This window comes from Notechis scutatus, chromosome 6, assembly GCF_049901735.1.
Source record: "Notechis scutatus isolate UNSWTSFEM ecotype Mainland chromosome 6, rNotScu1.2, whole genome shotgun sequence".
Classification (NCBI taxonomy): domain Eukaryota; kingdom Metazoa; phylum Chordata; class Lepidosauria; order Squamata; family Elapidae; genus Notechis; species Notechis scutatus.
Genome location: NC_142014.1, coordinates 73,071,810 through 73,094,612, shown reverse-complemented (window position 1 = coordinate 73,094,612; position 22,803 = coordinate 73,071,810). Strand labels below are relative to the sequence as shown.

Sequence of the window (22,803 nt, the reverse complement as noted above, 5' to 3'; positions counted from 1 at the left end):
GCTAAAACAACAGACGGTGGGATAAAATAAAGGGAAGTCACACAGAACGAGGCCTAAGAATGGCGCGAGATAATTTCCCATTTCAGCAAGAATGGCATCGGATCGATTTCCACCCCGCTCCTGAAAAGAACGCATGCCAAATTCGAAAGAGGATATTATGGGGGAGAGAGAAAGAGAGAGACAGGGAAAGAAAGATCTCCTCAGCATGGAGCCAAAATCTGGCACCGGTAACTGCAGGTTGTAGGGATATCTCAAAATCACTTTCCACTATTTTGGTGATGGGCTGAATTATACAACATTACTGTAGGCTTTTGTTACCGCTGTAATATTGCCAGATTTAATAAGGAGGGATGGCATCCAAACAAAACAGCGCCTTATTACCCTGTGCTAATTTCAGCAAGAGTGTTAAACACTACCTTAATTGTCTCCTACGGAATTAAAGTGCACGTTCCATCTCCCTATTGTATGGGACTACCATGGCTCCCTTTCTGAAGGATTTCTCTGGTCCACAGACCTATTTAGCTTTAGAAACACTGCACCCTCAGCTGAGACAAATGCTGAAGTCTCTCTGGACCGTCAAAGTTTTGGCTGGGTTCGCACTTGTCTGAGACCGGCGTCAATTAGCTGCTCAGAGTCTAATACAGATTAACAGAGTTGGAAGGGATCTTGTAGGTCATCTAGTCCAACCTCCCACCCAAGCAGATCCTACACCATTTCTGACAGATGGCAGTCCAGTCTCTTCTTGAAAGCTTCCAGTGATGAAGCTCCCACAACTTCTGAAGTCCTTTTTATGCTTTTCTTCACCAGGAACATCCCATTCCAGATCTTCATTGATCACATTTAGCACTGACTTCCTCTCAACATAACAATTGCCCGATCTGACTTAGAGTGGAAGGTGTGTTTGGGAAACCTTCGGAACACATCCATTAAAATCAGATTCTAAATCAACACTTGAGATTTCCTCGTGGCAAGGTCCAGTTCCGATTCCCGGCTCGGGATTCCACAGCAAGAAAATAAAATGAAATGGGCCTTAAGATTTGATTTCATAAAAGATTCAACTACAAGCTATCAGGCCAGTTAGCAAAGAGGTGTGTTGAACCTATGCAGAAACTGCCCCGCTCCATTTTAAAAATAAAGTCTTTGCTGTTTAAAAAAGCAAGCACCCATTCAAGATTTCATGTATTAAGATTTACTGAATAAATCCACATTGGCACAGAGAAAACGAAACCAGCTCTGGGTTTCCCATGCAAAAGCATGCATAGTTCATTCCCCCTTTCCCCACAGGCCAACCACAGTCCACTACGTCCACCAATCACTTTGGTTCATTTTGTTATGAGTAAACCGGCTAGTCACGCTGTGACATCTGCTCTGGGTATCCTTACTGTTAACTGACTAAGACAGTCCTCAACTTAAAACCATTTGTTTAATGACCATTGAATATTACAACGGCACTGAAAAAAGTGTCATGACCCATGGTGTCATGTTCAACATTCGGACGCTTGGCAACTGGCACGTACATAGGATGGTTGCTGTGTTCCAGGATCATATGATCAACTTTCGAGAACTGTTGTCAAGCAAAGTTGATGTGGAAGCCAGTTTCGCTTAACCACTGCATGTCACTAACTTAACAACACTTAATAACCACATTGCTTACCAACAGAAATTTTGGGGTGAGTTGTGGTTGTAATTTGAAGATTACTTGTATTTTCTTTCCAACAAGCTTATCAGCATCGTTTCCTGGCATGGTTAGCCTTTTCTAGGATTCCGCAGTTTTTTTAAAAAAAAAAACTCTTGGAAGTAACTATACAGCCTAGTCCTCAGTATTACATACCATTCATTTAGTGACTATTCAAAGTTATGATCGTTGCAGCATCTCTGTGGTCACAGAAACGCGATCCAGGTGCTTGGCAACTTAAGTACCTACGTTGTTTAATGATTGAGTTGCCAGACCCAATTCTGGTCATTAAATGACTTCTCTCCTGAATGAATAGAAGTTAGAGACAGGAACCATTTTGTCCTGTCTCAATGCTCTATGCCAGCAATGGTTAACCTTTTCGGCACTGTGTGCTGAAACTGGAGTATGCATGTGCACGCCGGAGCACCAGAACCTGGAAGAGAACAGCTGGCTGGTGCACATGTGTGCAGCGGCTAGAGGCACTTCCAGGTTCCGGTGCGTGCATGAACACCAGACAACTGCTCTCTTTCAGGTTCCACCATGCGCATGTGCGCTGGGCAGTTGGTCAAGACCAGTTGTCCGGCACGCATGTGTGTGACGGAACCTGGAAGAGCGGCTGGTGATGGCAGGCATACCTACAGAGAGGGCTCTGCATGCCACCTCTGGCACGCATGCCATAGGTTCGCCATTATGGCTCTATGCATTCAGACAAATGACTGAATGGAGCCAGATTCATCCTCTAAGGCTGGAATCCAAGTATTCCCGGGCAGTTGGCAATATGTCTCCTAGCATTTATAACAAGGAGCAAGAGTAGAAAACTACTGATGTAAATAATATACCATGAACCAAAGATATACTCTGCAGTACATACAATAGTCCAACTATTGCGTACTGTATCAGTCCCATTCATGCAGTCAAGATGACTCACCCAGCACAAAATGAGACCCAGGAAGACAAGTAGCAGAGACAAGAGAGAGAAAGAAAAATTTATTTGTTTTCCTTACGATTGTTGAAAGTATGAATGGACAGAATGAAAGGCCGGATAGAAATAGCTGAAAAATTATAGACAGGCTGGACAGCGGTGCCCAACATGAATTATGTTAAAGGTCAGACAAGGGAGAGATAAGGAAGAATCACAAAATGCAGGGAACAGCCAAGTCTCAATCAATAAAAAAGGAAAACCAGATCCAAAAAGGATATCAAGGAGAAATAAAACTACATTTTTTCTCCTGCCAATCAAATCTGCCTAAATAATTCTGGTAGAAGAAGGAGAAGACACAAATGACATATCAACATTCCTCCAAGCGTTTTGTGGTTTGAAACTGGTTAAATTAATTGGTCACCTACTCAAATCAATATTAGAGAATCTAACACAACAGCCATGAAGAGATATTGCAATTTTATTTACAGATATTCATAAGGATGTCATCCATTTAGATCAGGGGTGTCAAACTCGATTTCATTTAGGGCCACATCAGGGTTGTGTTTGACCTCAGGGGGGGCCTGGGGGGACGTGGCCAGGGTGGTTTTGGATAGCATGATGTCACATGTGTTGGGTGCACATGTGTTGGCCAGAGGGCTCTGCCAGTGAAAACGGGCTCCCAAACTCCGTTTTCATCTGCAACAGCCTCCTGCAATCTTCTGCCAGCAAAAACAGAGCTCAGCACGCATGGCCCTCGCGAGCTCCATTTTCACTGGCAGAGGCACTGCAGGCCAGTCCTTTGCTATTTCCAGGGCAGCACCCAGGGACAGATCTAAGCACGCCATGGGCCGAATCTGGCCCCCGGACCTTGAGTTTGACACCCTTGCTTTAGATCAGTGGTAGTCAACCTGGTCCCTACCACCCACTAGTGGGCGTTCCAGCTTTCATGGTGGGCGGTAGAGGTTTTGTCCCCTACTTTATAAATCACCAATTACTGTGGAACCGGTGGGAGGTTAGAGAAAATTTTACAACAAACAGAGATACAAAAGTGGGCGGTAGGTATAAAAAGGTTGACTACCCCTGATTTAGATGGTAAACATTTAAGAATAACCTCGCTGGATCAGGGTAAGACAACTTTTAATCCAGTATGGTGTTTCTCAAAAGGCCAACAAGATGTGTCTGGTGTGCTTGCAAGCAAAATAATGGAGACCTATACCAGTGTTCCCTGAAACTGGACCAGAGGTGGGTATTCAGCAGGTTCTGACCGGTTCTGGAGAACCCGTAGTGGAAATTTTGAGTGGTTTGGAGAACTGGCAAATACCACCTCTGATTGGCCCCGCTCCCCATCTATTCTCTGCCTCCCGAGTCCCAGCTGATATGCTGGGTCTTCTTTTGTTGCCTTGCACAGGAGAACGGAGCTGGAAAGCAGGTTAGTTGGGATGGGGTGGGAATGCGATTTTACAGTAACCTTCCCCCAGAAGTGGGGAGGGAATGGGGATTTTACAGTATCCTTCCCCTGCCATGCCCACCAAGCCATGCCCACCAAGCCACATCACACCCACCAAGCCACGCCCACAGAACTGGTAGTAAAAAAAAAAAAAATTGAATCCCACCACTGAACTGGAACTTGGAAGCATGTGGTTCCTGATTCAGAAGAAACCTAGTCTCAGTTGGGCCTGTTCTTCATGGTTTTATTTAGTTCAGACTAAATAAATACATTGGCTGTTTTCTAGGTAAATTCCTGACAGAAGGCATGATGCCATCACACAGGGCATGACATCATTGTGCAAAATTGTCCCACCCACCCACCCCCTTTTTTTTTTTGCTTTCCCAACAGAAAAAAAGGAAAATAAATAAATAAAAAGAACAAGGCTGACAATCAAAGAGGCCTGGTAGTTCTGAATCCATCTCACTGCAAGAGACCTTAAATAGTTCCACATCTGCAAAGGGGCTGCTGCTTCTAAAGCATTTGAGCTGCATTAGCCCAAGGTTTAAAACTTAAAACGTTATCCTACTGATTAGCCTCCTTATTTCTGCTTCTCCTCCTTTAAAAGCAGATCATGCCAAAGCCTTCAGACCTTTGATTCTAGCTTCCAGATGACAGGCTCCTAAAGTAGCACATAATTGATTACTCTTCCTAAATTGAGAAGAGCCCCCTTCACCCTAACCCCCAATCATGCTTACTTTCTTGGTCTTCCAACTTGTCTGGTATTACTTAAATTGAATTATCCATTCCAGCCCATAGACAGATTCTGCCTAGATTCTTTATCTCATGATTCTGCATGTCACCTAACAGATTATCCTTTTTAATCCATACATGGAATCCATGTAACATGTGTCTTTAATTCATAGACACTGATGAGCTATAGTGTCACTGAACAGATTATTTCTCTTAATCCATTATTGGCAGTTATAAAAGTGGATTTAAAAAAAAAAAACTGGAAGAAAATCCATATGGCCTATCTTTAGTTTAGGGCAAAGTAAATACTGTCAGATACTAGAGACTGCTTGATCTAAATATCCATTGCTGATGCTTTGAACCACACCTTCCAAGCACACACTAAACTAACAAGGATTTAATAGATGGTGTTTAGGCATGTTAAAACCAGAATTTCTGCCTGCATTGTGTTCTTTTAAATCTGGAGTTAGAGAAATTTTGAATTTTGTCCAAGACAAAACTGATCACAATTGGATGAAATTGATCGTTAGAGTTTCTAGCTAACCAGAATCTACATGAAAAGGTAAGGCAATTACATATTATACAGAGTTAGCAGAACAGATGTGGGCTTCTGTATCTCTGACTCTGAAAACTCTGGTGAACATCACTTGATTTCAGCTCTGTCCAAAAGCTATATACAAACTTGAATCAACAATATATTAAGTCTAATTTCTGGTACGAGCAGAAACATTTTTAACAATATTTAGTGACCATTCAAAGTTACAACGGCATAAAAAAGTGACTTATGACCGCTGCAGAATCCCCCTGGTCACATGATCAAAATTCAGATGCTTGGCAACTGGTTCATATTTAGAATAGAGTACAATATTGGAAGGGACCTTAGAGGTCTTCTAGTCCAACCCCCTGCTCAGGCAGAAAACCCTACACCACTTCAGACAAATGGTTATCCAACATCTTTTTAAAAACTTCCAGTGTTGGAGCATTTACAATTTCTGGAAGCAAGTTGCTCCACTGATTAATTGTTCTGACTGTCAGGAAATGTCTCCTTATATCAAGGTTGCTTCTCTCCTTGATTAGTTTCCATCCATTGCTTCTTGTCCTGCCATCAAGTGCTTTGGAGAATAGCTTGACTCCCTCTTCTTTGGGGCAGCCCCTGAGCGATTGGAAGACTGCTATCATGTCACCCCTAGTTCTTCTTTTCATCAGACTAGACCAGGGTGGGCAAACCACGGCCCGCGGACACATCCGGCCCGTTGGTCATTTTAATACGGCCCGCCTCTGAAAAAAATATTCCTCTCTGAAAAAAAATTGGGGCCGGCCAAAAGAGACCCCACGCCGCGCGCCAAAAATTGCACACACAACATGGAGCTGGGCAGCCGCTTCCTGGTAGCGGGGCCAAGGCCACCGCCCAGGAACGCCCACTGCTTTCCCTCGCCAGGGCTGGGTGGTGGCGTGTTGCCCTGCGCTGCGTGGCCCCCGCCTGGCAGTGTGCTTCTCAGCTGGTCTCCTCCTCCTCGGCCCTACAGAACAAACAGGCAGAGAAGGAGGAGACCAGGCGGCTGGTTGGGGGAAGCTTTCTGCGCCGAAAAAGGCAGCTACTAATCTCCGGCTTTGCTCCGCTTCTCCAATGGTCCGGCACCACCCTGTTCTTCTTGTGTTGCGAAGAGGCGGCTAATGATCTCCGGCTCCGCTCTGCTTCTCCAACATCCGGCGCCACCCTGTTCTGTGTCAGGCCCAGCAAGTCCGAGCAGCCGGCGCACAGAACAGGGCAGCGCCGGATGTTGGAGAAGCAGAGTGGAGCCGGAGAAGAAGCCTCCCCAACTGGCAGCACAAGAAGCCTCCCCAACTGGCCAGGTGCTCTCCTCCTTCTCTGCCTCCTTCTCTCTGCCTCTCCTCTTGCTCCTCACAGTTGCCCTGAGCTGGTGCGGTTCTTTACTTGGGCAGCCAGATGCCCGCAGCAGCGCCCGCAGCAGCAACAGGCAGTTCTGCCCGGGCTCTGCTCAGGTGTCCAGTTGGGGCTGTCAGGAGTTGCTACCACCGGCGCAGCTCCGCGCGGCTCCAGTCCCACGTTGCCTTGGGAAGGAAAGGCAAAACCAGGAGCCGCTGAGCCTGAACCTCCGGTGCCGTTGCTGCCGTTGCAAAGCACCGCCGCGGCTCTTCCTTTTTGCCTTTCCCTTTCCGAGGCAATGTGGGACTGGAGCCGCGTGGAGCTGTGCCGGCAGTAGCAACTCCTGACTCAGGGGCCTCCGAGGGGAGGGGAAGGAGGAGAAGAAGGGGGAAGGGGGCGATTCCCAAAAATCTTGTGCTGACCCGGCCCGTCTGTCAAATTTTAAAAGTAAATGCGCCCGCCGAGCCAAAAAGTTTGCCCACCCCTGGACTAGACATACCCAATTCCAGCAACCCTTCTTTATATGTTTTCGCCTCCAGTCCCCTAATAATCTTTGTGGCTCTTCTCTGCACTTTTTCTAGAGTCTCCACATCTTTTTAACATTGTGGAGACCAAAACTGGATGCAGGATTCCAAGTGTGGCCTTACCAAGGCCTTATAAAGTGGTATTAACACTTCGCGTGATCTTGATTCTATCCCTCTGTTTATACAGCCTAGAACTGTGTTGGCTTTTTTTGGCAGCTGCAGCGCACGGCTGGCTCATTATTTAAATGTTTGTCCACTAGGATTCTGAGATTGCTCTCACAGTTACTACTATACTATATTTATGATGGTTGCAGTGTCCTGTGACCATTTTTTGCAACCTTTGTAGCAAGCAAAGTCAATAGGGAAGCCAGATTCTCTTAACAACCGTGTTACTAACTTAACAACTGCAATGATTCACGTAATAGCTGTGGCAAGAAAGGTTATAAAATGGGACAAAACTTGCTTTAACTAATGTCTCACTTAGCAATCGAAATGTTGGGCTTAATTGTGGTTGTAAGTTGTGGACTACCTGTATTGCAAAATGACGAAGCCAACTGAATTTCCAGAGAAGGAGAATTTTGATGCCACAATTTCAGGATCACCTCTGAAAAGCTAGAATCTCGTACATTTGTGCTGCTTGCTAAAAACAGGTAGCCTTTTCTACATGTTTACAATAATTTTCACCAAAAAATGCTAGCCAGGCTCCATTTGACAAAGGAGACACACACAACCCCTGAGTAGCATAATGTGCTTAAATGCCCATTATTAGTGACTCAACATAAACCAGAGCTAGCATCATTGACTTTGCTCTTCTGAAAGAAACAAGGCTCTGAATCAATCCCAAATGTGTATATATATGTTGACAGGGAGAAATATACAACATATCAAGTGAGTTTTGATACCTTGTATGTTTGAAATTCCAGAGCTTCTCTAATACACTTGGAATATGTTCTTGATTAAGAATTCTCACTTCATGAATTTGTGAAATTCAGCACAGACGATGTTTACAGTGATTTTTTTTTTTTTTTTGGTTCAGCTTCCTCACACAGAGATCCAAAGCTAGTATTGGAAGAAGAGCATTCCGACAGATATTTCACCATAGATATTATATTTTTACTTTCATAAGCAATCAAGTTGGCAGTCTTGCAGATTTAGGATTGCTACCATGATTGCGATAGGATTGGACTGCCCGATGTTTATTATGGAGACCGCATAAATTGTAATACGGTATGGGATTCATTTTTTGTAACATGTATTTTGTTTTATAATATGTTTGTGATAGCAACAGCATTTATAGACCACTTCACAGTGCTTTACAGCCCCTTTCTAAGCGGTTTACAGAGTCAGCCTATTGCCACCCAACAATCTGGGTCCTCATTTTACCAACCTCAGAAGGATGGAAGGCTGAGTCAACCTTGGGCCGGTGAGGATCGAACTCCCGGCAGCTGGCAGAATTAGCCTGCAATACTGCATTCTGACCACTGTGCCACCACAGCTCATGATCATTTCTATTAACCGGTAAAATCGATCCGTGAAAACATGAATACCAGGAGCAAAACACATTGCTCTCATGCAAGTGAAAATGTACAGTTTTCCTTTAAGAGGCCGTTGAAATTCCACCTGTTATTTTTTTTTAATGTGCATCACACACACACTCTGCAACCCTCTTTTTGTTTTTAATCCATTGGCTTTGTTATCATTTTAATATGGTTTTTAATGTTGCTTTGATTTCTGATTAGAAGGTGCCCAGAGTTTGTTGTAAGGTGGGCAGCTATCCAAATGTTATTTTATTTTTTTGTTAAATTTATATGCTACCCCTCTGACTGATAAAGCAGACAATAAATAAATAAATAACTTTCAGAATTTCTCTTCCAGAATCCCTTGGCACCATCCATGCAATGTGTTTCACCAAATTCACATCACACAGACAATAGGATTACCATAAAATGCAAACCAAATAAATGTATAGCACTGTTCTAACCAAGGAGCAGTTTTAGGTACAACTTATCTTATCCACTTACAATTTAGTCACCTTTTGAAGTTACAAGGGGACTGAAAAAAGTGACGTATGATCATTTTTCACAAGACTGTTGTTGCACCCCCATGGTCATATGACCAAAATTAAATCACTTGGCAATTGGTTCATATTTACGACGGTTGCAGTGTCTCAGGGTCATGGGATCACCTTTTGCGACCTCCTGACAAGCAAAGTCAATGGGGAAGCCAGATTCACTTAGCAACCATGTTACTAGCTTTTGTTCTGACCAAGGCTTCCAAGACTGTAATTATGCACATGCTTATTTTAAAAACAAGTCTTGTTTTACTGCAATGCTGGGAATTATTTTCATTCCCAGCCGGTAATCAATCTCAAACAGTCTCTCGAGATAAGCACCCACCTTTCTTTCCTGTGAAGCGCTGCCAATAACAGAAGTGTCCAATGAACTAGAAAGAAAACCAACCGAAGTACAAAGAGCTTCAAGAATGAATCTGAACCGAACGAACGACTTTGCTTCCTGCAAAGGTTTCATCATCTTTGCCTGTCCTTTATCCCTTATGGGAAGGGGAATCACTTCCCAGCCTTACTCCCAAGTCACCCCTTTTGTTTCAGCTGCTGTCGCCTTCTCGCAGCTCTATGCACATGCACACTGGGAACAGGTTCCCCTGGGTCCTCTGCCTCGCTACTGCCAGACTCCAGAGGCTTCGGAGGCAGCACCCCACTCCCAGATGGTCCTGGCCCCATCTCTGCATCGGACACAGGACCCTCGTCCGAGTCCTCTCCAGACTCCCAGACTGGTCCCCGTTCTTCCCCACTGTCCGATTCCGCTGCCATCTGCACAGGCTGCCGGCAAACCACAACAGCTTTTAACAACTGCAGTGATTCACTTAACAATGCTGGGAAGAAAGGTTATAAAATGGAGCAACACTCACTTTATAATTTTGGGCTCAGTTGTGGTCGTCAGTAATGGACCTGCATGAGAATGTTGTCAGGAGAGGAATTAGGCCTTGTCTGGGGGAGATACTCTGCTCTGCAGAGGTATGCTTGCCCTTTGACCCCCTTCATTGTTGTTTGCAACTGAGATTCTTCTCCAGCATCTCATGAATCTCCCTTGTGAAACCAGATCCTTGTAGCAGGACTCTAAGATGGACTCTTGATTTCCTCTTCCTGAGTACCTCTTTGATTCAGCCTTCAGCCAGCAAATTAAGAAAATCAGACTACAAACAAATGACTGTTTTATCTGTAAGAGGCTTCTCATCAGAGATTTTCTAGTCCACTTCTCACAGCTTTTTCTCTACATTAGACCAGCCATGCCAATTACTTAAGAGTGATTTATAGTAATTACAGCAGTAAAACAGGATGCAAGAGGAGGTTGCAATGTCTCCTCATTGCTGTCATTAATACTCCTTTGATTAAAGGAAACCTAACAGGGTAAAACAGCAGGGAGAGGGATCTTGAGCATTGTAAGTTTGTCTTCTTTTAGGACACAAGCCTTGGCAAATGCCTGAAAAGGTGACTGCTGTTTTGAATCTTATCAACATGTATATTTCTTTATTTTCATTGGTTGCTCACAAATTTGATTCCAACGTTCCTAGCCGCCAGCGCATGATTTTAAAGTAGCAATCTACCAGAAACTTTTTCGTAAAAAGTTGTTTTTATGTTTTGTTTTGTTTTAAATACAATGTGTATATTTATGTGTGTATGTGTATAAAATTGTATCCATCATGACTTATGTGCTGTCCCCTTGGACAAGTCTTCTTCCAAAGATGAGAAACTAATTTTAAGAGCAGGAAAGTACCTTGAGATCTTGATCAAAGAAATTTCCTCTACCCCAATTTTCAATCCTGCAATTAAATTTTGAAGCAAAGCCTACAAGCAAAGTCCCCATGATCTAAGTAACATTCCAGACAGCAAAGAGATAGAGAAATGGGTCTATATTTGTTTATTTATCATATTTATACAGCTGCTGAGACAAAGATACAAGAGTTTTAGCTTTAACAGGACAATTTGATTGCTTTTTGTACCCTATGACTATTATTAAGTGTTGTACCTTATAATTCTTGACTCTTGATAAATGTATCTTTCCTTTTATGTACACTGAGAGCATTTGCACCAAGACAAATTCCTTGTGTGTCAATCACACTTGGCCAATAAAGAATTCTATTCTATTCTATTCTATTCTATTCTATTCTATTCTATTCTATTCTATTCTATAAAGCCAATTTTTACCATGTCCTAATCTCAGATGAAGAAGAGCAAAATGAAGTGAAAAACACATGACTAATACAACTCATCATATTTACAGGTAGATCTTAACTTACAACAGCAATTGAACATACAATTTCCATTGTTCAGCAAGGCAGTTTTTCAGCGAGTTTTCTGTATTTTTCCACCCTTTTGCCACTGTTGTTAAGCAAAATCATTACAATTATTAAATGAATAATGCAGTCAATAAGCAAATCTGGCTTCCTCCATTGATTTTGCCATCTGGGAAGATTGCAAATGGTAATCATAGGAGATTGCAACTGTCATAAATACAGGCCAGTTAGCCAAGCGCCTGGATTTGATCATGCGACTATTGGCATATAAGTTGTAAGTGTGAAAACCGGTCATTCGTCATTTTTTTTTCAGTGCTGTTGTAATTCCAACTCTAAACGAACGGTTGTAAATTGAAAACTATCTGCACTCCAATTTCTTTTCTTTTTCTTGCATTCTATTCTTTCGTGAATAGAAATAAGTGTTACCTTTTATTTCTCCAAAGTTGCCTGATCCCATGGCAAGGAGCTTGTCTTTCCAATCTTTTGATAGTAGTTTTTCAATACTGGGGGTTTCTGAATGAAGAGAAAGAGAGAGAGAGAGGAAGAGAGAGAGAGAGAGAGAGAGAGAGAGAAAAGGAATCAACCTGACTGATAACACAATAGAACTCATTAAAAGTCTATCTGCTAAAAATAAGTGCAATTCCCATCACAGACCCCAGTTCATAATGATTTCATCAACATACTGATAAGAGGAGAAAGTATGGTTTAAAAAAAGAGAAAGAATGCTGTTTTGTCACCTGCTGTTTCAAAATCATTAGCCTTTCCTCTTTCTGAACAAAGCTGTTTCCCGATGACAATGGGCACACAGAAACCTGGCGTATATTGTTTTTCAATTTAGAGAACAAGTTTCTGCTCATAATAGATGCTTGTCAATTTCAGGGTGTTAGCCCGCAGTCAAAAAAATATAATTATGTTGATAAAATGCACAGGGCAGGGGGGGAGGAGAGGGGGAAAAAAAACAAGGCAAAGAATTAGTGACTAAATCTGCTACATGTAATTATATCCCTCGGTGTGTTTACAATTACATCCACTTTACAATGTGTTTAAACATAGTGTGGTGGTAAGCATGCTGTGGCAAGGTTTTTTTTTTTTCCCTCTTCAAACCCCTCTCCATTGTAACATACTCACAACAAACGAATAATAAGTGCAGCAGTGGTAGTAATAATCCAAAAAGAGCTCAGAATAGTAAAGGCCGGCTGTGCAGTGCTTTGAATTATATTTGAAAAGGGAGCTTCAGAATGTGTGAAAATGTGGCCCTGTTTGCAACTCTACAGCTGTTCCCAGGTTCTATTCCCGGGCAAAGCTAGGAAAAGACATGGCTGCTTTAAAGAGCTGCGGATGAGGGGCCAAGCTCTGCCTTTTGCATCCAGGTAAATCTAGGAAATGTTACAGCTGCTTCAAAGAGTTGCAGACAAGAGGGCAAGTCCAAATGAAGTCCATGTAGAAAAGGGGTGTCCAACTCGCAATGACACATTGTTGTCATGTGATGTATCGCAAGTTTCCCCCCCACCCTTTGCTAAACCGGGGGTGGGCGTGGCCAGTGTGTGATGCATCTGGCCCACGGGCCACGAGTTTGACACCTCTGATCTAGGCCCCAGAGATCTTCTAGTCTAACCGCCTGCTCAAGGCAAGAGTCCTTATACCACCCCAGTCAAATGATTATCCAGTCTATTCTCAAGAACCTCCAATTAGTTCCACTGATGGAGCATCCACAACTCCAGGAGGCAAGCTATTCCAATGATTAATTGTTCTTACTGTCAGAATATTCCTCCTTAGTTCTAGGTTGGGTCTCCACACATTGCTTCTTGTCCCAATCTCTGGTGCCTTGTTCTTGGTGACAGCCCCTCAAGTACTGGAAGACAGCTATCATGTCCTGTCAATCCTTTTCTTCAATAAGATAGACATGGCTGTCATATGTTTGAGGCTGCAGACCCTTCATCATTTTTGTTGCTCTTCTCTGCAGGCGTCTAATTTTTCTGCTTCCCCCAATGGCCAGGCTAATACCTCCAGAAACAAGGTTTGAAGACAATCTAACCTTCCCTTGTTTATTTTTATTCTTGCAACCTGGAAATATCCAGCCCACCAGGATGGGAAGGCAGAATATGTTACAAAAGGGGCCTTTTTGGTGGTGGCCTCTTCTCTGTGGAACAACATTCCCCCTGAGGTACACTTGGCCCACACCCTGTTGCTTTTCTAAAAGGCCTAAAAATGTGGTTTTTGTCAGTGGGCCTGGGTACCACACAAATGGAGAGAGAGCCAATCAAGTGGTTGATTTGATTGTGTTGTTGCTACCATAGGGGAATGGGACAGGGTTGTTTATAGGTATTTATGTGGAGGATTTTTAAATGTTGTAAGTGTAGGAGATGACTAGGCTGAGCCGGAGGGAAGAGTCAAACATGTCATAAGTCTCCAGGGGTTAGTTTCTACCGGTTCTATCCACCTCTGTAGAGCAGCAGAATAGAACCGGTTCTATGACTGCTGATGTTTTTGCCCACCTGGGCTGTTACCTGATCTTTATTTCCTGATTTTTCAACTTCAGCTGCCGAACGAGGCACAGCTGCAGTTAAAAAAGCAGGAAAAGAGGCCTGTTTCAAAGGCTGCTTCTCTGCACGCAGTGTGCTGATGACGATTTACGGGAGCGCAGCTCGCAGCGTGCAGGGAAGCACATCAAATCACCAAACTGTATGTCTGAAAAAGATCTAAGTCCAGCCCACCATGAATTCTTTATCTACAGCCAAATTGCTTTGAAATTTAGTAGCTCAGATTCTTGTACAGAGCTTAAGGTTGCAATAAAACTTTATACTCATTTGAACTGCCTGAATCTTCTGATTTCCCCAGGTGCTTGACACAAAGCTGCCTGGAGTCACCTATGTTTGAGCTGGGCAGCCATATAAATTTGTTAAATAAATAAATGTAAGTATGTGACTAACAGGCAGGAATCGATTGAAGATTTATTGTCCATGAATTTATTCCATAGATTGACCTAATAGCCATTAATATGGGAGTGGGGGGGAATTAGATTTATGAATCTAATTTCATTTATACACTCTCTAAGTTAGTGTGCTAAAAAAAAAACAGAGAATAACCCCACAAATCCTTAAAACAAAGTCTGCACCATTAGATTCTCGGTGTTGGATCAAATGGACTAGAAATAGTAAACAACGCAGAATGAGTACATTGCTTACTTCACTGTTTCTCGACCTTGGCAACTCTACGATTGTAAGGACTTCAACTCCCAGAATTACCCAGCTGCAATGTTGAGTGGGTAATAGTAGGAGTTGAAGACTGGGGATTCTGGGAGTTGGTCCATCCATCTTAAAGTTGCCAAGGTTGATAAACATTGGCTTACTTAAAAGTGTTTAGAATTTTATACATTTTATCCATAAACAGTTTCATCATTCATAATTTGTTGACTGTCTTTGCTTCTCCCACAAAACTTTTGAAAAATGTTTCTTGCAATGATAAAGTACAAAACCTAATACAACCCACAGAACATTCAACCTCCAAACAATGTGATTGTATATTCTAGTCAGCAGTTACAAAGATTCACAATATAATAGCTTTCAATCCCGCGATTAGTGTTGCATTCAGATAGAAAATGGAGTGCAGTAAAATATAAGTGCTCCAGTATGTTCCATCTAAATAACAATGGCCACAGTGGCTATCTTTATCTTACAACATTAACCACTATCCCCCACTTCTGTGCTCAGGTCTAATTTCAGCCAGTATTTGTCTAAACAGCCCTACTTGGGGACTGAAAGGGAGTTATATGTTAACTTTTCAAAGGAACTGTCTAGCTTAGAGACTGCACGTTATTAGCAGCTGGTAAATTTCCTCTCCAGAAAGACAAGACAGAACAATAAAGAAAGAGAGACGCAGGCAACAAATTGTTGATTAAACTGTCTAATTTTGTTTTCCTTGTTTTGTTTTTCAGAACTGACATCTCTACACTAAATGACAGATAAAAACCAGGAACAAACTGCTAAACAATCCTAGGGTTATTTTGTTTAGCCTGCTGCATGAACCTCGTATTTTCCTCAAATGTGGCTTAAAGTGAAATATTTGAAGCTGATTGATGAGTAAGCTTACGAAATAGTTCCATATCGAATTCTCTCAAGGCTTTGATCACAGTAGCATCCTCAGCCTAAATATATTGATCATGTGACAAGAAATTGGAACAGCTTTATTTTGAGAAGGGCTTTGGACTTGTAAATAAATTGAGTTAAGCAGTCAACCTCCAAGTTTAATGTAAAATGTGTCATATTTTGAACTTGAAAATTATGACACAATGGATTAAGAATAACACATGTTATTCTTCTAGTGCATTTGATTCCCCTCCGCCTTGTTCCTTCCAAATTTAAAAATTGCAATCTGTTGACTCCCAACTTTGAATTTTTCATGATGGAGAAAGTGTGTGCAAGATTGTTGCTCTGCGCTAAATTTGTATGTTGCATGTTCTTGGTATCCATTACCAGTCCAAATCCTGTTTAAGTGTGATGCATGGGATATTGTGTAGGTTGTCACTTTCTCCCACTCAACTTCAAGATCATCTATGGGCATTGACGAAATCTTGGCTTTAGATAAGAGAAACGAGGAACTCAAGATGCAATTCCGGAGAAATATTCCTCATCTATGTTTATAACAGTAAGCAAGATGGGGTGGCTTCTGGCCCTTTAAAGAGATGCTACCTCTCTTTTTTTTTGAAGATAGCATTGGCTAGTTCATGGTATGGGGATTAAACCTGAAATCATAGGTGAAATGTGCAGAACTCACTGGTACCACATTATACAGTATTTTAGTGAGATTGTTTCAAATGTGCTTTTTTTTCCAAAAGGCAACTGGACTTCATTGTTGTTGTTGTTTTCCTTTGAAAACATTTCACTTCTCATCCAAGAAGCTTCTTCAGTTCGAACTGAGCTGAACTGAAGAAGCTTCTTAGATGAGAAGTGAAATGTTTTCAGAGAAAAAAAGGGGGGTAGTCTAGTTGCCTTTTGAAAAAAGCATCCTTGGGACAACCATGACCTAGGTCAGGGGCGTCAAACTCTATTTCATTGAGGGCCACATTGTGGGAATAACTCTGACTCCAGTATTGAGTAATGATTAATCTAAGACCTTATACATACATGCCTGCCTAAAGGTCACCTAGATAAAACAAGGAAATTAAAAGTAAACACCAGAAACAATCAAGCAGCTCAGACAATTGTAAATAATTCTGTGTATTATGTTTAATTATTGTAATCCACAATGTGAATGCTTACTATGTGTAAAATTCTCAATAAAAAGGGAGCACTAGAAATTGCTCTGGACTCCCATCCCGAGTTCACTCGCTTGTGTCTCATCCTTTCCATGGGAGTCCACCACACCACATCAGGGTTGTGTTTTACCTCAGGGGGCCAGGGTGGGCATGGCCAGCTCAACGTCACTTGTGCAGGGGCTCCTGTAGTGACCTGAGCGTTTTTGCCAGTGAAAACGGGCTCCTGAGCTCTGTTTTCAGCTGCAACAGCCTCCTGCAACCCTCTGCCAGCGAAAACAGTGCTCGGGCCCTCCCAAGCTCTGTTTTCACTGGCAGTGGGTTGCAGAGGCCATGGTAGCCAAAAATGGAGCTTGGGAAATGGAGCTTCTAATACTTAGAAGGGACCTTGGGGTGAACCCTATACCATTTCAGAGAAATGGCTGTCCAGTCTTTTCTTAAAAACTTCCAGTGATTGAGCACCCAGAACTTCTAGAGACAGGTAGTTCCACTGGTTAATTGTTCTCACTGTCAGGAAGTTTCTCCTTAGTTTTAGGTTGCTTCTCTCTGTTCAGTTTCCATCCATTGCTTCTTGTTTGCATTCTGCTTCTTTGGAAAATACATTGTCTCCCTTTCTTTGGGGCAGCCCCTTAAAAGCCTATTGCCTATCACACTCTTGGGCAAAGCATGAGAGCCATTTCCTCCTTTCAGTGGTCCATGAAAGTACATCTATAGCAGGGGTCCCCAACCACCGGGCCGCGGACCGGTACCGGTCCGTGGATCACTTTGCACCGGGCCGCAAAGAAAATAAAAATAAAATAAAAATGGCGGCTTTCTTCGCCTTCGGTGAATGCTGCTGAGATCAGAGATCAAGGACACAAATGAAAGAAGGGGAGGGAGGAAGCAACCAAAGCCTGTCCTGCTCTCTGACTCAGCGGCTTTGGTTTCCTCCCGCCTCGTTCCTCTCTCAGTCGCTCTCTCACTCCTCCACCAGCCCAGGAAGAAACTGCTTCAATGGAGCCGGCAGGGTGGCTTCCTGTCGGCGCAGCTCCCCGAGCGCTGTCACCCCCACCCGCCACCAATCAATCCAGGTTCAATCCAGTGCTCCGTTCTGCCTGCCTGCCTGCCTTCGTTTGTTTCGGAGCAGCTTCGGCTGAGAATAATAACTATTCGCCTCTTTTACTCAGCCGAAGCTGCTCCGAAACAAACGAAGGCAGGCAGGCAGGCAGAACGGAGCACTGGATTGAACCATGGGCGGCAGGGCGGGGCGGGGGTGAACGGGCGCTTTTGGAGGAGCTGCGCTCCGAAACCACCAGAAATGAAGGCAGACAGGCAGAACGGAGCACTGGATTGAACCGTGGGCGGCGGGGTGGGGGTGAACGGGCGCTTCGGGTGAGCTGCGCTGACAGGAAAAGCCACCTTGCAGGCTTCTTTGAAGCAGTTTCTTCCTGGGCTGGTGGAGGAGCGAGAGAGCGACTGAGAGAGGAATGAGGCAGACACCTGAGGGATGGGGCTGATGAAGGCAGGGCCGAGAGGGGCTTCTCAGCTGTCCTGCAGGGACTATCTGTCACTCAGGGTTGCAATGAGGAGGCATTGGTGCTCCCTGAACTTGGTGATTTGCTGGCAGACGTTTTATTACCCGACTAGGTAACAACATCAGATGTTACCTAGTCAGATAATGAAACATCTGCAAGGAAACCACCAAACTCAGACCCACCCCCCGTCCTTGAAAAAGTGTTTCTGCGTGAAACTGGTCCCTGGCACAAAAAAGGTTGGGGACCACTGATCTATAGTATGCAAATAATAAAGTAAAAAAAGGTGAACAACATTTTTACAGAACTATAGATAAGTTGAGGCTGGGTGACAAGGAATGGCTGGGAGGGGAGGGGCCAGGTGAGGCACCCCTTGATGTGAGTGACATTGAGTTGGCCACACCCACCCAGTCACACGACCACCAAGCCATGCCCACCCGGTCACATGACCACCAAGCACGCCCACCCAGTCACATGACCACTAAGCCACACCTACCCAGTCACATGACCACAAGCCATGCCCACCAAATAAGCCACGCCCACAGAACCGATAGGAAAAAAAATTGAATTCCACCACTGGCTTCATTCCATTATCAGTTCAGGTAGTTCTCAATGTATGACTTATAATTGAACCTACTCAATGCAATCCTATGTTTTGATGGTCATCAACTGGGTTGATCATGTGACCAACCTGATCTTATTTCCTTTTTTTGCGATGGACACTAACCAAGCACCACTCTTGTTAAGCAAATTCAGTGGTTTTTAAGCCAACGGGTTTGCTATGGGTATGGTTTTGCCAAAACCCAGAAACGTCATTTTTTTTTTGCAAAACCATTGTACAATGCGGCCACATGACCACATCTGCAAATACCTGTAAATGCAGCCTTGTTACCAAGTGCCTGACATTCAGTCATGTGACCATTAGAATTTAGAATCTGGGTTGAAGATCATAGTCCCTGTTTCGGGTTGGTCGTAACTGCAAACAATCATTAAGTGATCGGTTGTAAGTCAAAGACTATCTGTAGACAATTACAGTACATAATATTATGTATATTGCTTTGTTTACTGCTTAGAAACCATTGTGACTAAAGCACTTAAAATAAATAAGTTTGATTTATTTCAGCGGGTTTATTCCAAATGATCTTTACTATTTCTTTTTTAAAACTTTCTACCTTGGTCTAATGTCTATTTCAGGGTCTTCTGAAGAAAAAAAAATGGGTGGAAGAAATTCCAAGAGGGAAGATAAGATATAAATCAAATCAGTGGTGGGATTCAAATTTTTTTACTATCGGTTCTGTGGGCGTGACTTGGTGGGCCTGACGTGGCTTGGTGGGCATGGCAGAGGAAGGTTACTGCAAAATCCTCATTCCCTCCCCACCCCACTAACCTGCTTTGCAGCTCCGTTCTCCCATGCAGCGCAACAAAAGAAGACCCAGCCAATCAGCTGGGACTTGGGAGGCAGAGAATAGATGGGGGTGGGGCCAGTCAGAGGTGGTATTTGCCGGTTCTCCAAACTACTCAAAATTTCCGCTACCAGTTCTCCAGAACTGGTCAGAACCAGCTGAATACCACCTCTGAATCAAACCAATGAATGCAATGAAAAGTCAGCCATAAGAATAAAAACAATTAAGACTACATTTTGAAGGCAATAGGAAAGTAAGCAGCTTTCTCCAAATCATAAAGTGCTAATAATGTTCCACACTGTGGTAAGAATGCTCATCTAAGTGTTGCAGGAAAACACGATGATGGAACTGATGAGATATCCTTCTTTAACAGCACCGTTGCCAGATGTTAGCCAGATGCAGAATTTTCCACCCAGTCTATACGGACGCAGAACAAGTAAATATGGGCACTTCTACTGAAAGTGGCATTGAGAATTAAAGAAAACCTTTTAGCAACCTTGAATAAGTAATATAAACATTGCTATTTCCTTTTTGTCTTTCTGCTGTTGCTTCAAAAAAAAAAAAAAATCCTTGAGCGGTAAGTAAACAGGCCAAGCATACTATAATATTTGCCGTGGAAGACTGTCAGTCATTAAAAGCTAACAAACCTTCACAAAGCAGGAATGCAGCAAAATAAATCTATTCTGGATTAACAATAGGCTACCGATCCCACTGGCACCATTTTGCTTCTAAGCCTATTGTAAGCAAGGTCCAGGACAAAGCCTTCCTCCTACGGCTAGACAAAATATTCACCTCTGAGCACTGATAAAGAAACAGCAGACTTTGAAACTTGTGGTTAAAGCAACAGTAACCTGATTTAGGATGTCAAAAGACCCCAGTCAGTTGCCATAGCTCAACAGCACTGGAGATGCACTTGCATTTTCCTTTAAACAAATGTAGCCTCTGAATAGACAACCTCGTTGATGGGCAAAACTACCCAGGGCCATTTTCAAAATGGCACTAAAGGGATTTATGTACTAGTTCATAGAACTCCCAGTGATTATTATCCATCTTGAGCCACGATGGCGCAGTGGTTAGAGTGAAGTACTGCAGGCTACTTCTGCTGACTGCCGGCTGCCTGCAATTTGGCAGTTCAGATCTCACCAGGCTCAAGGTTGACTCAGCCTTCCATCCTTCCGATTGTTGGGGGCAATAGGCTGACTCTGTAAACCACTTAGAGAGGGCTGTAAAACACTGTGACTCAGTATGTAAGTCTAAGTGCTATTGCTATTATGGGAATGCCAACATTAAGAACCTTGGGAATTCCTAAGGAACATTGGTAAATGAATAGGGATGGGAGAGAAATTTGGTTAGCTCACTTTTATTTATTGTTCATTTACTAGATTTTTATCCTGCCTTTATTGGCAATTTGAGGTAGCAAACATGCATAGTACTCCTTCTTTCTTTCTCCTATTTTCCTCACAACAACCACTTTTGTCCAAAGTCACCCAGACAGCTTGCATGCCTAAGGTGGGACTAGAACTTACTATCTCCTGGTTTCTAAGCCAGTACATTAATCACTACACTGAATTTGTTCTCTTTTGAATCAAAATAGACCTAATTCACAGATGTTTCTCTAATTCTCACATCAAAATAAACATTTTCTGAGTTACATATTATCTCAATTGTTGTGCTTCAGCTATCCAACAGAAAAACACACTGAAATGTGTTTTTAAACATTTTCTGAGTTACATATTATCTCAATTGTTGTGCTTCAGCTATCCAACAGAAAAACACATTGAAATGTAGATTATTAAAAAAAATAGGACATGCCAAATTGGGAAGAAAGAAAACCAAAACAAAATATTTGCTTTTCTTATTAAACTGTCCCCGGGTTATTAGTATTAAATTAAATATGAATATTTATTTACATATTTGTATTTAGGTATATAAAAAAATATTTATAGAAATATTATACATTTATAAATATAAATTAAAAATATTAAATGTAAAAAGAAAAATACATATTAAAATGCATGTTGATTTCCATGCCAATTTTTTTAAGTGCAAATGAATACAAACTTTGGCATGGTAGTCTTTAGGTAAAGTGCAAATCTGTTGTATAGCATATAGTTTGTGAAATCTTGTCCCTTTGCTTACCAAGATTTCTCCAATATTGCAGGTGTGAGTTGTGGAAGAGAAGCGATTTGAGTAATTGCTACTTATATGTATGAACTGTTTGTTTTATTTATAGCATTTAGATGGCCATCCAAGTCTAGAACAAACAGGCTCTGGGCAGTATACAATAAACCACTAAACCAAATAGAGACTACCAACTAAAAACTGATGTAAACAATCTATCAGGGATCAGGTACTCAAATAAATTGCAATAATTTATTTATAATGCTTCTAGACAAAAGCACCATTCAACCTGACCCTAATGCCAGAATAATAAGCTAGATTTACACTGCCTGTCTATGACCCTGCAGCAGGGGTGGGATTCAAAAATCCCAGCAACTGGTTCTCTGCCAAATTGCTGGGTGGGCATGGCCTACCAGAACTTTTGGGAGGACCACTTTTCATCTTCCCCACAGTCCAGAGGCTTCCCTTGGGTTTCTGAGAGGGTGAAAACAGCTTCCCTGGGCTCCGGAGTCCCTCCAGAAGCTGGAAACAGACCCATTTCTGGACCTCTGGAATTTTTTGAACTACCAGAACTTCCATGTGGCTCCTGCACTTAACATGCATCCAAAATGGGCTGCATGGAGACACTTAGGAGGGGCGAGATGGTCGGTTCAACTACCAGTTCGTGCAAACCAGATGTAAATTTACCATCCGGTTCACTCAAACCGGTCCAAACCGGCTGAATCCCACCCCTGCCCTGCAGGATCTTCAGTGCAACAGCAGAATGGAAATCTTTCTAGCCTCTCAAAAAACATTTTTTTTTTACATTTACCGGTGCTATTAAATCAGTATTAACCATGGTGGCATAGAGGTTAGACTGCAATACTGCAGGCTAGCTCACTGCTCACTCTAGTTTGATCCTGAAGCTCCAGCTCAAGGTGGACTCAGCCTTCCAGCCATCCGAGGTGGATAAAATGAGGACCCAGATTATTGAGGGCAAGATGCTGACTTTGTAAACCACTCAGAGAGGGCTGTA

General features: G+C 42.8%; 1 protein-coding gene across 8 annotated transcripts in view; it reads right to left on the bottom strand.

The window, feature by feature from the left end:
- Nucleotides 1-22,803, bottom strand: part of SOX5 (SRY-box transcription factor 5) — a 1,042,959-nt gene that overhangs the window by 278,887 nt on the left and 741,269 nt on the right. For 6 of the 8 annotated variants that reach the window (XM_087968772.1, XM_087968768.1, XM_087968771.1 and 3 more), the window contains one exon: nucleotides 11,929-12,015. The exons of the other annotated variants lie outside the window; for them this stretch is intronic. In XM_087968772.1, coding sequence (XP_087824898.1) covers nucleotides 11,929-12,015 — 87 coding nt within the window. The remainder of the gene's footprint in view (nucleotides 1-11,928; nucleotides 12,016-22,803) is intronic. 8 annotated transcript variants of the gene reach the window in all.